At 39.5% G+C, this 16,777-nt stretch overlaps 1 protein-coding gene across 9 annotated transcripts in view; it reads left to right on the top strand.

Moving 5' to 3' along the window:
* Positions 1-16,444, top strand: part of TATDN1 (TatD DNase domain containing 1) — a 48,008-nt gene extending 31,564 nt beyond the window's left edge. For all 9 annotated transcript variants that reach the window (XM_073018343.1, XM_008001498.3, XM_038000166.2 and 6 more), the window contains 4 exons: positions 746-822; positions 9,185-9,255; positions 11,044-11,170; positions 16,256-16,444. In XM_073018343.1, coding sequence (XP_072874444.1) covers positions 746-822; positions 9,185-9,255; positions 11,044-11,170; positions 16,256-16,358 — 378 coding nt within the window. In that variant the 3' untranslated portion in view covers positions 16,359-16,444. The remainder of the gene's footprint in view (positions 1-745; positions 823-9,184; positions 9,256-11,043; positions 11,171-16,255) is intronic.
* Positions 16,445-16,777: the final 333 nt, after the last annotated feature.

Here is a 16,777-nt window from a genome sequence, read left to right as displayed (position 1 = left end):
AAAGTAATTTCTCTTCCAGAAAAAAACTATCCTTGGCTGGGCATGGTGGCTCACCCCTGTAATCCCAGCACTTTGGGAGGCCGAGGCAGGTGGATCACCTGGGGTCGGGAGTTCGAGACCAGCCTGAACAACATGGAGAAACCCCCTCTCTACTAAAAAAAAAAAAAATACAAAATACAAAATTAGCCAGGCGTGGTGGCGCATGCCTGTAATCCCAGCTACTCAGGAGGCTGAGGCAGGAGAATCGCTTGAAGCAGGGAGGCAGAGGTTGCAGTGAGCCAAGATCACGCCATTGCACTCCAGCCTGGGCAACAAGAGTGAAACTCCATCTCAAAAAAAAAAAAAAATTCCTGTAACAGAAAATTCATCAGTATTTTAAAATGTGTTTTAAATGGTGCCATAAAATTTCTAAGCTTTCCTCATGTTTTTGCCTAAGAATACGTCTATTCCTAAACCCCTTCCTGGAGCTTCTGCACTAATGCTAGTGTGGAGACAGCAACACTGCAACTCTGAAGAGAGAAATTCTCAGCAGCTAACGTTTTGCATCATGTCACTGGAGATGATGACCGGTTATAATTGTGAAATCTAATATGAAAATAAAAATTATAGGGACTACCACCTTTGAAATCCTGAGGTCCAAAAACTTACAGGGATCTGTATTTTTGCCTACAAAGTCTTATTAATGTTACTTAGAATTTTAAAGAGTAGTTATTATAATAATAAAATTATAACTGTATGTCCCCAGGTGCATTCATTTGATGGTACCAAGGAAGCAGCAGCTGCTTTGATTGACTTGGATCTTTATATAGGATTTAATGGTTGGTACGTTCTTAGGTTGTTTTGTTTTTAACTTTGATTTAAGCAGATTTCTTAAATTGCTTTACAGTGAATTGCTGATGAAGACTGATTTTCATTAAAGTTTGTGTGTGTTTACACTGATCTTTGCTGGGAATTTCAGTAATTATGTAAGAAATTAAACAGTACATTACGATTACAAGTTAAAGCTCAAAAGTTATAGACTAGTACATTATGTCCTAATAATGGAAAATTATTTTGTGTTGAGATCAGCAGCTAGCTTTCTCTAATAATCCAATTTATTCTCAGATCATTTGATCCCTTGAAAATGTGTTCATAGCATTATGTATACATATACACGTCATGTCTGACTATGGACGAAAGGTTATTCTGTGACAGTCATACATCTCTGGAGGCAAAGAAACCGAGGCTCAAATAAATTAGGAAACAGGTATAGAGTTTCTCCAAGTATGAGAACCCATGTCCTCTGGCTTCTCACTCTGTGACCTTTCTGCTGTTACATCACACTAAACTTCACACACTCAGTACACTCAGCTAGCACAGCTAGGTCCCTGGGTTTGTTTTGTCAAATATGTAAGAGCTTCGACCAGTGTCTTTTCACAGGATATCAATGTATCCCATTAATCAGTTGCAAAATAGTATAAGACTTTCTGTCCTTCAGTGTCTCATACTCTTAAAATTATTGTGTTTCCAATTGCATTATTTTTGACTAAAATCTAGGGAAATAGAATCATGAAATTACGTATTTGCTCTAGAGTTCAGAGTTTAAATGTCTAAGCTGCTTTCATATTTAATGGTTTAATTAACTTTAAAATTAATATGCAAGGGAATATATGCATAGTGATTAAAAAGTCAAGTAGTACTCACAGATATAAACAAATATCAGAGTCCCCCTAGCATGACCTTACCCCAGGTCAGCTTTTCTAGCGGCAACAATTTTGCTATTTGTCGCCATATTTCTAAATAATATCCATATACTATTGTCTCTTGATTCATCCCGTGTCTCTTCTCATTGGGGTGCATGAGCACGTTAGTTCTTATATCCCGTACTAATCCCCTACCTCCATTATTCTCTGCATATCACTCTCAATGTCGTTATTTCAGAATTTTTGGTTATATGCATACTCAATGTTTTCATTATTATGTCTCTATAAATGTTTCATTATTATTTCTATATAAGTATATAATTTCACAGAGCTATGCCAAGTATGAGAGGGTTTCAAGTTTTTTGGTTTTTTAGGTTTTTTTTTAAGATAGGGACTTGCTCTGTAGCCCAAGCTGGAATGCAGTCAACTCTGCAGCCTTGACCTCCCGGGTTCAAGCAACCCTCCCACCTCAGCCTCCTGAGTAGCTGGGATTACTGGTGCGTGCCACCACACCCGGCTATTTTTTACATTTTAAGTTGAGACGGGATCTTGCTATGTGCCCAGGCTAGGCTTCAAGTTTAAGAAAGCCAGGTAAATAAAAATATGAGGGAGGTTAATCCGGGAAAACAAAAAGTAGTACAAGAAAAGAAATGTTAAGCACGGTATACCACATGAGCAAACCTGTCTAGATATAATAGTTCCATCAGTTGCAGACCCTTCCATCTGTCTGTTTCAGTTTGGGCTAGTTCCTATTTTTAGATCCCATGTATTCCTTGTGTGTTTGTTTTAGTGGAACACATTCTACAACATCCTCTGAGGACGTTTTCATGGGAATTAAGTTTCTTGAGATTTTGCATGTTTGAAAATGAATTTTTTTTCCTGCTCTTCCTCTTACAAGTTAGCCTGGATAGTTAATGAAAGGGGAGAGAACCCCACTTTCAATTGATAGTTTCTCTGTGCATAAAATTCAAGATCAGAAATCATTTTCATTGAGAATTTATACTGTTCCATCAGTAGGTTCTAGTGTTGATGAAAAGTTGCTACTCTGATTCCTAATCCTTTACCTGTGACCTAGTTTTCTTCTCTTGTGAAAGGTTTTAATTTTTCATCTCTGATGTGAAATTTCACGAAGGTGTGTGTTGATGGTTTTCATCATGCCTAGTGTTGCTTTTTCATTACCCCTTCCAGTGGGGGTCTCATCTTTACCCATCCTTGGAATTTGATTTTTCTTTTCTATTCTTTTCTTGAGCATACCAGACTGATAACTTGTATTCTTTTTATTCTATTTCCATTGTTTCCCTCCTTCCAAAAAAAGTGCTATATTTTGTAACCCTTTTTATGAAATTTACTTCAGCTTTTTTCAATTTCTGAACACTCTATTCTTATACTGCAGTGTCTTCTCATCTCTCGAAAGGCATGAACTATAAAGTTACTTTCTGCTTGTCTTCCTGCATTTGTTTCCTCACAGTCACCTCTTCTTCTTTCCTTTGGTCTCTGTGATGATGGAAACTTTCTTCAAATGTCAGGCAGTCCTCACTGTCTATTTTTAAAAAAATGCCATTTGGAAGCTCTCTAGAAGGCATTCCAGCAACTGGCAGACTCAGATGGCCAACTGACTTTTTGCTAGGGATTCCCAAATACCAGTTTGTAGAGATCTTTTTCTGGGTTGGTTCAGTTTCTCCAGAAAGGGATCTTGTGTTCTCTGCTGGAAAAGTGGGGAACAGTGAAGGGAAGGGGTTTATAAATGTCCCTGACAGTGTTTTGGAGCAGGATGGGTTAGAGGGTCTCCCTGTTCAGTGGGCTGCCCCGGTCTCCATGCTTAGGCCTGTGCCTGACGCCTGTACTCCTCTGTGCTTGTTGTTCTCCACCTGTTTCTGATGTAGGTACTCTTGAGACCCAGCACCTCTTTTCTCTGCACCAAGTCACAGATATGTAACCTAGGAATCCCATCTTCTCTTGAAGTTTTCTCAAACAATCTCCATTTCAGTCCCTGCCTTACTCCACTTTCTAGGGACTATATCTGCTTCTGGGTTTGCTTGTCTTTCTCTCCAGGCACATAGCATTTAAGTCACTTGGCACTTAAACACTGGTCGTTTATCATTTCTCTGTCCACTTTCAACTTTATATGTTGTGATTTGGGGTAACATATGTCTCCTAGTTTCATCTTTAAAAATCCTGCTTTTCTCCTTGTAAGTTTTTTTTAAGAGAAGGGGGTAGAAGATCTTTATTTCACCAACTTAAAACCATTAATTCTTAGATTTTTTTTTTTTTTTTTTTTTTTTTTGAGACCAGGGTCTCACTCTGTCTCACAAGCTGGACGACTTACTGCAGCCCCGACCTCCTGGGCTCAAGCAATCCTCCCAAGTATAATAGCTGAGACCACAAGCTCCTATCACCACGGTTGGCTAATGTCTGTACTTTTTGTTGAGATGGGGTTTCACTATGTTGCCCAGGCTGGTCTCAAACTCCTGAGCTCAGGCTGTCCACCTGCCTCTGCCTCCCAAAGTGCTTGGATTACAGGCATGAGGCACCATACCTGGCTCCTGTCTTAGATATTTCTAAATGATCTTGAGTTTATTATGATGTTGCTTTAAGCTAATCACAAAAGATTCTTTTCTCCTACATTAATATTAGCTTCAGAATTAATAGGTTAGTCATTTATTAAAGTGAATGTTTATATTCTTATTTTGAAATCTATTCACTGTCATCTTAATCTGAGTCTCTGAGATGTGATAACTTAATCCACTTATAACTTAATATAACTTAATATGATAACTTATCATAATATAACTTAATCCACATATCACATAAAGTCTTTGGTTCCTAAAAGTTAAATTAGAATTTTTCCCCCAAGAAAATGGGAAGATGGCCAGGCACCGTGGCTCACACCTGTAATCCCAGCACTTTGGGAGGCTGAGGTGTGTGGTTCACAAGGTCAGGAGTTCAAGACCAGCCTGGCCAATGTGGTAAAACCCCATCTCTACTAAAAATACAAAAATTAGCTAGGGTGGTGGCAGGCGCCTGTAGTCCCAGCTAGTCGGGAGGCTGAGGCAGGAGAATCTCTTGAACTCGGGAGGCGGAGGTTTCAGTGAGCCGAGATCACGCCACTGCACTCTAGCCTGGGCGACAGAGCGAGACTCTGTCTCAAAAAAAAAAAGAAAATGGGAAGATGTATTTCAGACTTGACTTCAGAATCGTGTAGTTGCTCATCATTAAATGGGAAACCTTATTAAACAGAAATACTGGCTTCTCTTTAAAATATTTATTAGTATATATATTTGGGCAAATTTTTACAGTCATAGGATAGACGTAGAAGAATATTAAGCTAATCAGACATGATTTAGTGAGATCAAAAATACAAATAATCTAAAAATTTAGTGAAAGTTTTAAATAGGCCGGGTGCAGTGGCTCACACCTGTAATCCCAGCACTTTGGGAGGCCGAGGCGGGCGGATCATGAGGTCAGGAGATTGAGACCATCCTGGCTAACACAGTGAAACCCCCTCTGTACTAAATATACAAAAAATTAGCCGGGCAAGGTGGCGGGCGCCTGTAACCCCTGCTACTCAGGGGGCTGAGGCAGGAGAATGGCGTGAACCCTGGAGGCAGAGCTTGCAGTGAGCCGAGATCACACCACTGCACTCCAACCTGGGTGACAGAGCGAGACTCTGTCTTAAAAAAAAAAAGAAAAAAAAAAGAAAACTTTTAAATATACTATCCATACCAACCACATCAATATATTTTACAAAATATCTATATTAACCAAGCTGGCTGAAAATAATAATTTTTTTTTTCTAGAGACCACCAATTGCTACTTAATGTCAAACTAATGACATCCCACCCACCCCTCCTAAAATCCTACTAAAATAAAATTATAGATATTGAAAAAGGAAAGAATCTATAATAGCAAAGAAAAAAGGCCAGTTTTTTGCTAATAAATGTTCTGTAGCTGGGTAAGCCCAGGAGTTCAAGTGATGCTCCTGCCACAGCATCCGCAGTAGCTAGAGCTACAGGTATAACCAGTCTGAGTAACTTAACAAGACCCCCATCTCTTAAATTTAAAAAAAAAAAAAAGAAGAAGAGGCCAGGCACAGTGGCTCACGCCTGTAATCCCAGCACTTCAGGAGGCCGAGGCAGAGAGATGACGATGTCAGGAGTTTGAGACCAGTCTGGCCAACATAGTGAAACCCTGTCTCTACTAAAAATACAAAAAATTGGCCAGGTGTGGTAGTGGGCACCTGTAATCCCAGCTACTTGGGAGGCTGAGGCAGGAGAATTGTGTGAACCCAGGAGGCAGAGGTTGCAGCGAATCGAGATTGTGCCATTGCACTCCAGCCCAGGTGACAGTGAGACACTCCGTCTGTTCTGTGGATTTCTGAAGACAGGTAAAACTGAAAGAGAAAGCTTAGATTACACCACTAAGGGGCCTCAGAAGAGATGGGAGCAAGGCTGGCAAACAAAATCCAATAGTGGGGGCTTTAAGCTTAGAATTAGTGTGAAATAGGACTAGAAAGGATGATCAATTGAGGGCCTATATAGAGAAAAGATCTCACTCCCATATCCACTCCTGTGCATAGAGGACAGAAGCAGTAAACATTTACACAGGGGCCAGGGGCAGGGGTTTTCTTAAGAAAGTTGAAAAAACTATGGTGAGGACTAAGGCTTGAAGTGCTTATTATCAATCCACAAAGGAAAGCATTTAGAGAACCATGAGCCTAACAATTAGCTCCCTATACTCTTACCTTTAAATGTAGTTTCATAATATACCCTCTCCCACAAGAAGGTCTCACTAAGAATCCCCACTCAGAGAAGAGAACTGGTAGTAAAACAGTCCTGCTTTCACAAAAGCAAAGGAAACGCAACACTAGCAACCTCCCTAAATATAAATGGATATCCAAGGACCACCAGACAAATGCGGTGAACCAGAAGCATGAAAGAAAAGAGCCAAGATAAATAGAAAACCTAACCCCAGTGAGACCCAACATAGTGGGATTTGAGATGTTACACACATGAAATATGAACAGAATGCTAAAAGAACATAAAAGAATAAGAGCTCCTTATATAAATGAATGGTGATGTTAAAATAATAGCACCAATGGAAGAAGTTAGGGAATCAACACATTTGACAGAAAGATACATATTTTCTGTACAAACTACATATATTTGAGCAATCAAGTAATAGACATAGAGAATTTTCGTTTTATGGAAGTACTCTAATAAGTAAAGGGCTGATAGAATTATATCAACATTTTGTAGCTCCTGGTGAATTATGCATTGGGCATCCATGGCTGCCTTAGATCACAAAAATAGAACCAGATATATGCCTGTAGATGAAAGATCACACCACCACCTATGAAATGGTCTTCCCTCAAAAACATCCAACCCAAATCTTATCCAGCCTGTAGATGGTACTCTAGATCTCCTATAAGAAATACAGAGGGCAGGCTAGGTGCGGTGGCTCGTGCCTGTAATCCCACCACTTTGGGAGGCCGAGGTGGGTGGATCACCTGAGGTCAGGAGTTTGAGACCAGCCTGGCCAACATGGTGAAACCCCCTCTCTACTAAAAATACAAAAATGAGCCGGGCGTGGTGGCAGGCACCTGTAGTCCCAGCTACTCGGGAGGCTGAGGCAGGAGAATCGCTTGAACCCGGGAGGTGGATGTTGCAGCGAGCTGGAATTTTGCCAACACACTCCAGCCTGGGCAACAGAGTGAGACTCCGTCTCAAAAAAAAAAAAATACAGAGGGCAGAGGAACCTGTTAAACTGGAACATAGATAAAATCAGCAAAATCAAGACTAGGGCACCGCACAGGGTGAACAGCTTGGTTTCTTCAACAAATAAATTTGAAGGGGGAGAAGATGCAGGAGATTTTAATAGGTTGAGACTTTAGAAGACAATGACCAATTGCAATGTGTAGGCCTCTCATTTGTGTCCTAATTTAATCAAACTTAAAAATAATGTATGCCTCTGAGACGACTGGAAATTTGAATACTAGAAGATTTGGGTTTTTCTTAAATATGATAATTGTATTGTGGTTGCATTTTTTAAAGAGAATTCTTATGCTCAGAGATACATGCTGAAACATCCTGAATTAAATGCTGAAATATTAGAACTGTACATTTCGAATTTCCTTTTAAAATAATACAGGAGAGAGTAAGGGTAAGTAGATGGAACAGGATTGTCCTGTGTTGATGATTGATGGGGCTGGGTGATAACTATATGAGAAGTCCATATTACCTAATTTAATGTATATCTTAAATGCTTTGTAATAACAAATGCTGAAATTAAAAATGCTACAAAAATGCTACAAAGCAACCGAGATGTTCCTCAGTAGGTGAATGGATAAACTGTGGTATATCCAGTGGAATATTATTCAATGCCAAAAGAAATGAACTATCAAGCATGAAAAACATGGGATTTTAATGTGTATTTTCAAGTGAAAGAAGGCACCCTGAAAAAGACTACATACCGTATAGTTCAAACTGTGTGACAGTCTGGAAAAGGCAAAACTATGGAGACGGTTCAAAAATAAGGGGTTAGAGGGAAGGAGGGATGAATAGGCAGACCACAGATTTTTAAGACCATGAAACTACTCAGTATGATACAATGGTAGATAGACGTAATCGCGTATTTGTCCAAACCCACAGAACACATGACACCAAGTGAACCCTAATGTAAACTGTAAACTGTGGGTTTTGGGTGACAATTTTGTGTCAAGGTAGGTTCATCAATGACAAACGTACCTACAATTATGGTGTGGAATTTTGAGAGTGGGGGCATATGGTTGGGGAATCTCTACTTTTTATTGCTGTAAACCTAAAACTGCTCTAAAAAATTAATTTGTGGTTACAAAAATTGTGTTTTTAAAGTAATACAAGAGCAGTATTCGTTGCCATCACATTATATGCTACACCATGCCAAACCTCACTGCCACATTACAGGAAGCATTTATGTTTGCATTCATGGATCTTTGAGTCAGCTGGGTTTTGGCTGATAGAGGCTCAGGCAGCCATAGCAAGACTTGAGGCCAAAGCCAGATTAAAGGAGTAGAGTTCATCCTACAAAGAAACCATGGCAAGGGTGCAGATACATAATTCTGCTCAAGTAGAGTGAAGAATCTGTCTTGGGCTAAAAATGGAAAATTCAGAAATGAACGTTAACAGCCTTAGGAGCACCTCTAAGTTATGCAAATTACTCAGAAGCAAATGAATTCTTTTTTTAAAAAGTTAAATTTTACTTAGACTGATATGGAATGCTGTTGGAAACCAACTAATAAGCATGGAAAATTGCATTCCCGGAAGGCAGATAGGGTTAAAATAGATCTTAATCTGGATTGTTGAAGTATGGTAATGTGCAAATACTTTCTAAAGTATACTGAAAACAAAATGCTATGGGGTTTTGGATTGGTCTTGTAGTACTTTAGACAAGTTGTGATATGAAAAAAGGTATTCGTTAATTGCTGCCTTTTAAAATAAATATATGTATACACTTCTTTTTTTAAGTTCACTGAAAACTGAAGCTAATTTGGAAGTTTTGAAGTCAATTCCTAGTGAAAAATTAATGATTGAGACAGGTAAGTTTGTTTTCAGAACTTTGTTTCATATTAAACCATACCAAACAAAAAAAGAAATGTGACTTCAAACTTTAAGTGGACAAGTATTTTAAAACAACATGCTCAACCTCAACAATTATGCTTTCCAGAAGATCTTTGGAGGTTATTAATGGAAAAATATATGCAAATGATTTTTTTTCAATTTTAGAAGTTTGCTATGTCTAAGCACTTAGAAAATGAGATGTTAGAATATAACTCAGGAGGGCCGGGTGTGGTGGCTCACGCCTGTAATCCCAGCACTTTGGGAGGCCAAGGTGGGTGGATCACGAGGTCAGGAGATCGAGACCATCCTGGCTAACATGGAGAAACCCCGTCTCTAATAAAATTCAAAAAATTAGCCGGGCATGGTGGCAGACACCTGTAGTCCCAGCTACTCGGTGAGCCGAGATTGTGCCACTGCACTCCAGCCTGGGTGACAGAGTGAGACTCCATATCAAAAAATATATATATATATATGTGTGTGTATATGTAACTCAGGAGGTTGTAGTTACAAGTACATAAACAAGGGGCTTGACTAAGCACATCACACTTCCAAGTTTCAAAATCTGTTCAGAATTTTGTTTACACAGTGTCTTTATAATGGCTTAATTCTACAGCACTTTTTACAGTGCGACAATTTATGTTGGTTTAGTATAAGAATTTTAGAATCTGTTGCCTCTTAAAACAAGGTGAGGCCGGGCGCAGTGGCTCACGCCTGTATTCCTAGCACTTTGGGAGGCCGAGGTGGGCAGATCACCTGAGGTCAGAAGTTCAAGACCAGCCTGACCAACATGGAGAAACCACATCTCTACTAAAAATACAAAATTATCCGGGCATGGTGGCACATGCCTGTAATCCCAGCTACTTAGGAGGCTGAGGCAGGAGAATTGCTTGAACCCAGAAGGCAGAGGTTGCAGTGAGCAGAGATCGCGCCATTGCACTCCAACCTGGGCAACAACGGCGAAACTCCATCTCAAAAAAAAAAAAAAAAATACAAAAAATACAAAAAATTAGCTGGGCGTGGTGGCACATGCCTGTAGTCCCAGCTACTCAGAAGACTGAGGCACAAGAACCGTTTGAACCTGGGAGACAGAGGTTGCAATGAGCCGAGATTGCGCCACTGCACTTCACCCTTCGAGACAGTGAGACTCCATCTCAAAAAAATAATAAATAAGGTAAAAAGCTAAAACTTCTATCTAAACCCCGTCAAGGCTGTCCTTATACCATGGACTTTAGGAAAATCAAGACTGAGCCTTTCTGGAGAAATCACGTTCATTTCCTTGGGCAGTCAGGAAAACAAAATGATTTGATTAAAAGTACGATGCTTGTAAAATGTGTAAACTATTGTAATTCTTTATTTAAAAATATTCAAAACCAGTTTCACATTCAGTAAAGATGGAAATTTGTTTAACTTACGCAAACCTCACTACATGCATAGCGAAAAAGATTTTGAAAACTGAAAAAAAAATCTGTTTAAATGTTTTCATGTTGTTATACAATTGTATTTAAGGTTTAGGTCTTTTTTTTAAAGCATGCTGCACACCAACAATGCTAGCAGAAAAAAGGAATAAAAGTGAGTTTTAGAAGGTATTTAAGATGCAATTCAAGATTTTGTGCTTTTCTTAGAACTGTTTTCTGTTGCAATAATTGTGCCATTTTGGAAGCTGAATCATGGTTTATCATTTACAGGTTATGTATTAGTTCGATAATGGTCATAAAAAATTTTTTTTAATGTAAAGCCCTTAAGAGACACTTTCTTTGCTTAACTAGATGCACCTTGGTGTGGAGTCAAAAGTACACATGCTGGATCAAAATATATAAAAACTGCATTTCCTACCAAAAAGAAGTGGGAAAGTGGGCACTGCTTAAAAGACAGAAATGAACCCTGCCATATAATGTGAGTATTTTGCTTTCACGGTCTTCAGAATCATTAGTCAACCACCAGATGCCACTTACAAAATGAACACAAGGGACAGAATTAAAATTTTGCAAAATCCAAGTGAAGTTCAGGTTCAAGGCCACCATATTAATGCAGTGATTTGGAGGAATTTGTATACCTAGTTTAAGTCCCATTCTCACTGCAGCTTCCTGCTACTCTTTGGTAACAAGAAAGCCTTAGAAGAATATTTTGGATTTAAATGATTTGACAGCCGCTATAAATCAGAGAAATAACACATTTCTTTAAGCCTCAGAACAAAAGGATAAGTGATCTTAAGGACAAACCCCTTTTTCCAAATCAAAGTGGGTAGACGCCCTTTTTCCAATCAAAGGGGGTGGGACTTTAGCACATTTTATTTCCTAAAAAAGCAGCAGATCAGAATCATCTTTTAAATTGTGATGTATAGCACAGGTGAAAAGAGGGACTATTATCCATCTGTCAAAGAGCTATAAAGGTAACCAACAGGAAAAGGTGGTTATATCATTTTAATGGGTACTTAATCCAATTTATTTTGTTTGCACAGATAATTTAATCTAGATTATATCAGTCTTACATAACTTATCAGTTCAGACAATTGGGCATACTTATAACACATTCACAAAAACTAATTGGTACTGTGTCTTCATGAGGGGTAAAAAAGAAAACAAAATAGATTGTTGCTTTTAAGACTATTCATTGCATATGCACCATCTTTTGTTTTCAGTAGTTTTTAACAGGAAAATAGTATTAGAAGATAAGCCAGATCTAATATCCAGCAGGCAGAACAGTGAAGAATTACTCTATAAAAATATGTTTGAAAGGTTCTTTTCCTTTATTAACATGCTTCAGCTGACAAAGTCTTTAAAACTGAAGCAGCCAGGCAGGGTGGCCTACACCTGTATCCCAGCTACTTGGGAAGACTGCTTGAGCTCAGAAGTTCAAGATCAGCTCAGGCAACATAGGGAGACCCCTGTCTCTAAAGAAGTAACAAAAATTTTAAAAAATAAAGAAATGTAAGTACTTGCAAATTCAGTGATGAAACAGTATTTCTAAATAATTATTTTTTTGGGGGGGGGGGGCCATCTCGCTCTGTTGCCCAGGCTGGAGTGCAGTGGAGTGAACTTGGCTCACTGCAACCTCCACCTCCCAGGTTCAAGCAGTTCTCCTGCCTCAACCTCCCAAGTAGCTGGAACTATAGGCACGTGCCACAACACCCAGTTAATTTTTGTATTTTTAGTAGAGACGGGGTTTTGCCATGTTGGCCAGGCTGGTCTCAAACTCCTGACCTCAGCCTCTCAAAGTGCTAGGATTATAGGCATGAGCCACCACACCCAGCCAATTTTTGGGGGAATCTAAGAGGACACTAGAGAAAAGAAACTGTTATTTTGCCAGCAGCCAGCTTACAGGAAGTAGTTGCCAACAGTGTATCCAAGTCAGTTTTTTATATTTCTTTAATCTTATATAAGATTATAGCTGTTGACTTTAGCTATACATTTGCAAGACAAAATTTCAAGGTGTTTTTAAATGTAGACTGTTTAAGAACTATGAAGGCTGGCCGGGCATGGTGGCTTACATCTGTAATCCCAGCACTTTGGGAAGCTGAGGCAGGCAGATCACCTGAGGTCAGGAGCTTGAGACCAGCCTGGCCAAGATGGTGAAATCCCATCTCTACTAAAAATACAAAATTAGCCAGGCATGGTGGCAGATGCCTGTAATGCCAGCTACTCGGGAGGCTGAGGAAGGAGAATCACTTGAACCCAGGAGGCGGAGGTTGCAGTAAGCAGAGACCGCGCCATTGCACTCCAGCCTGGGTGACAAGAGCGAAACTCCGTCTCAAAAAAAAAAAAAGAACTGTGAAGGCTTCATGAACCTGCTCTTCAGTTAGCTGCAGAGCTTAGGAAAATTTAGCATCTGCAAGCTGAAAAGATTTAAACCACATTTCAAAAATACACAATCCTCTGATCTACTGCTAATTATGAGTTGGCAAGTTAATTCCTCCTTGCAAAGCCATTTTATCAACCTCCATTCTGTTAACAATTTTACATTCTAATTATGTTTATAGAGGTCTTTTAGATATAAGTTGTTTGCAACAGATATTTTGGAGCCCCTGCCATATGTCAGGAAAGGTACAAGTTACTAAGGCTACACAGAAGAACCAAGACAGTCCCTGTCTTTATCCATCCACCAGATGAATAGGTACACTGTGCCTGGCACTTTAGATAAGACATTCAGTGAGTCAGGCGAGGACCCCTGCCCTCCTGGAGCAAATAAGCAGAGTCCAAGATAGTAGTGCTGTTATACAAGTAGGAATATATGACCAAGACCATAGGGCACATCAACTATCTGCTTTGAGGGGAAACAGGAGAGAGCTACAGCAAGGTGACATTTCAGTTGTTTACTAGGCGTGACTGGGAGTTAGGCCAGAGAAAGACAAACACCTGGAGCAAAGGCAGACTGCAGAAGGGCCTGGCTAATCCAGAGGAACAAGTGTGGCAGAAAGTAGGATGCACAGGGTAAGTGGAAGAAGTCTGGGAAGGTAGAGTGAGCCCAGATTGTGAGGGCTCTTATATGCCAGCATTTTGCTTAGATTTTATCACTACCCAAAGGATTTTAAGCAGGACAGTGGCAATTTTTTTTTTTTTAAGCTATAACTGGTATCAGTATGGGGAGGGGCTGGAAAGGAAATAGTGGCAGGAATCATACAGATCTTGTAAGACTTTAAAAACCTTTGCCTGGCTGGGCACAGTGGCTCACACCTGTAATCCTACCACTTTGGGAGGTGAGGCAGGCAGATCACTTGAGGTCAGGAGTTCAAAACCAGCCTGGCCAATGTGGAGAAGCCCTGTCTCTACTAAAAATACAAAAAAATAGCCGGGCATGGTGGTGGGCGCCTGTTATCCCAGCTACTCGGGAGGCTGAGGCAGGAGAATCACTTGAACCTGAGGCAGAGGTTATAGTAAGCCAAGATCACACCACTGCACTCCAGCTTGGGCCACAGTGTGAGACTCTGTCTCAAAAAAAAAAAAAGGCAAAACCTGTGCCTACTGTAAAAGTGCCACACTAAACAAAAGCCACTAAATTCTCAGGGATATTAAACAACTTTATATTCATTTTGGAGTAACTGCAGCTTTGACCACTGAAGATGTATAGAAACAGCATGGCTTGGCTACAGAAGGGTTATTTAAAGATTTCCATAAACTGCATTATCAAATAGTAAAATAGGATGTCCTAAGCTCCAATAGATTTCCCTTTTTTTGGGGGGGGGGGGGAACAGTCTCTCGCTCTGTTGCCCAGGCTGGAGTGCAGTGGCACAATCTCAGCTCACTGCAACCTCCACCTCCCAGGTTCAAGCAATTCTCCTGCCTCAGCCTTCCGAGTAGGTGGGACTATAGGCCTCCACCACCACGCCTGGCTAATTTTTTTGTGTTTTAGTAGAAGTAGGGTTTCACTGTGTTGCCCAGGCTGATCTCAAACTCGAGCTCAATCTGCCCACCTTGGCCTCCCAAAGTGCTGTGATTACAGGCATGAGCCACCACACCCGGCCCAATAGATTTCTTATGAATTAATTTCAATAAAATTGCTATGCAATATAATCTTAGCAAAGCTGCTGTGACCTTCAAAACTGTGTCATCAGCAGCACTAATCAAGAGTTCCAATTCTGAGTGCATACAGAGGGACATTTGGTAGTTTCTGAAGAAACATGGATTTTCACTGTCTTAATTTAAATGCTAATAGATTTGCTTTTAGCATATCTTGACTGTCAGATAAAAATTCAGCATAATGTTTGCTTTGTATAAACATCAAGCAAGGCTTTTGAAAGTCACTATTACAAAACAATTTTTTAAATTCCTATTAATCTTAGATCTCCATCCGTAATTCCTTTAGGTGTTAACATTTAAGATACCCACTAAGGGAACAAAAAGCTTGGGCAAAGAATATTTAAATGTTCAATTTTGACTTTGGAACTTTCCAGTTCAGTATTTAAAATGTTATATATAATACTGCTAGGAGACACTATGGATCGTTATTATTTTAAGCACAGAAACTGAAAAGATGTGGCCAGGCGCCCTGGCTCACGCCTGTAATCCCAGCACTTTGGGAGGCCCAGGCGGGTGGATCACGAGGTCAGTTCAAGACCAGCCCAGCCAACATGGTGAATGAAACCCTATCTCTACTAAAAATACAGAAATTAGCTGGGTTTGATCGCAGGCGCCTGTAATCCCATCTACTCAGGAGGCTGAGGCAGGAGAATCACTTTAACCCGGGCAGCAGAGGTTGCAGTGAGCTGAGATCGTGCCACTGCACTCCAGCCTGAGTGACAGAGTAAGACTCCATCTCAAAAAAGAAAAAGAAAAAGGAAGAAAAGGAAGGAAGGGGGAGGGAAGGGAAGGGAAGAAAGAGAAAAAAAAAAGAAGAGAAAGAAAGAAACTGAAGGATGGACACCTGGACTTCTCTCTCTCGCAGGGGTAGAAGCACAGAAAGCCCTCCCCCTCAATAACCACACATTTTTCCAAGTAAATATTACTTTTGCAGCAACCTAATACCTTCATTTGCTGTCTCTCAAGGACTAGTTCTCTAGCAGTGGCTTTCCAACTGTGGCCGCTGTCCCCCAGTACAAATTACATTGTGACTTAGGACAAACATACATAATAAAATGAAACAAAAAATGGAACAGTACTTACCCTTACTAAGTACAATGTACTTGTCAATGTTTGAAATGCTCATCATGACCCACTAATGAACATGCTATGACTCACAATCGAAAAGGACTCTTCATTTCCACTCAGTTAATGCCAGAAGTGGTGTACATAATACAGATGTCTGCTTTAATAATTTACTTGAACCTGGTTGTTAGCTCTAGTTATATGCAAGACAGTCCATAAATCTGTTTGTAGTTACTGGCAGTAAGTTTTTCTGTTGATGCTGCTGAAAAACTTAATAACTGTTAAGCTTTATTCTATTAAAGGTGCTCTAATATTTTCCCTTTGTGTGGAAAATTATTATATAGCTTTAAAACAGAATATACTTGGAGATTTAACCATTTTTGTTTTTGTTTTGTTTTAGTCAAATATTGGAGATAATGTCAGCAGTGAGAGATGAGGATCCACTGGAATTAGCCAATACCCTATATAACAATACTATTAAAGTATTTTTTCCTGGAATATAATTGGTATATGTCTTCCACTTTCCATCATGTATGTAAAATTTCATAGTAAAACTTACTGATAGTTTCAATAAAGAAATTATCTGCAAGTTGTCTGAAGAAATACTATATATTGGTACACCGCATTCTCCACCATTCCCCTTCTTTTTCTCATAAAATCAGATCAGGATGTTTTTATATCATTGAGTACCTTAGTTTAAAACAATAATAATAATAATAAACTATTTTTGTTCTGTAATATCTCCAAAAGAATGAAAGGACAATTTTATGACAATACTGCAGACACAGAATGGGTAACAAATATGCCAATTTTACATAAAAAACATTTAGCACATTCTGGTTTATATCAAAGTTTAGTTGATACAGTTTATTTCCCAACCCTCGGTCTCTGAACCATGACTTTCAAACTCAGCTCAATTACA

This window comes from Chlorocebus sabaeus, chromosome 8, assembly GCF_047675955.1.
Source record: "Chlorocebus sabaeus isolate Y175 chromosome 8, mChlSab1.0.hap1, whole genome shotgun sequence".
Taxonomy (NCBI): Eukaryota; Metazoa; Chordata; class Mammalia; order Primates; family Cercopithecidae; genus Chlorocebus; species Chlorocebus sabaeus.
The sequence above is the reverse complement of the archived record's forward strand: the minus strand, read 5'-3'. Positions and strand labels throughout refer to the sequence as shown.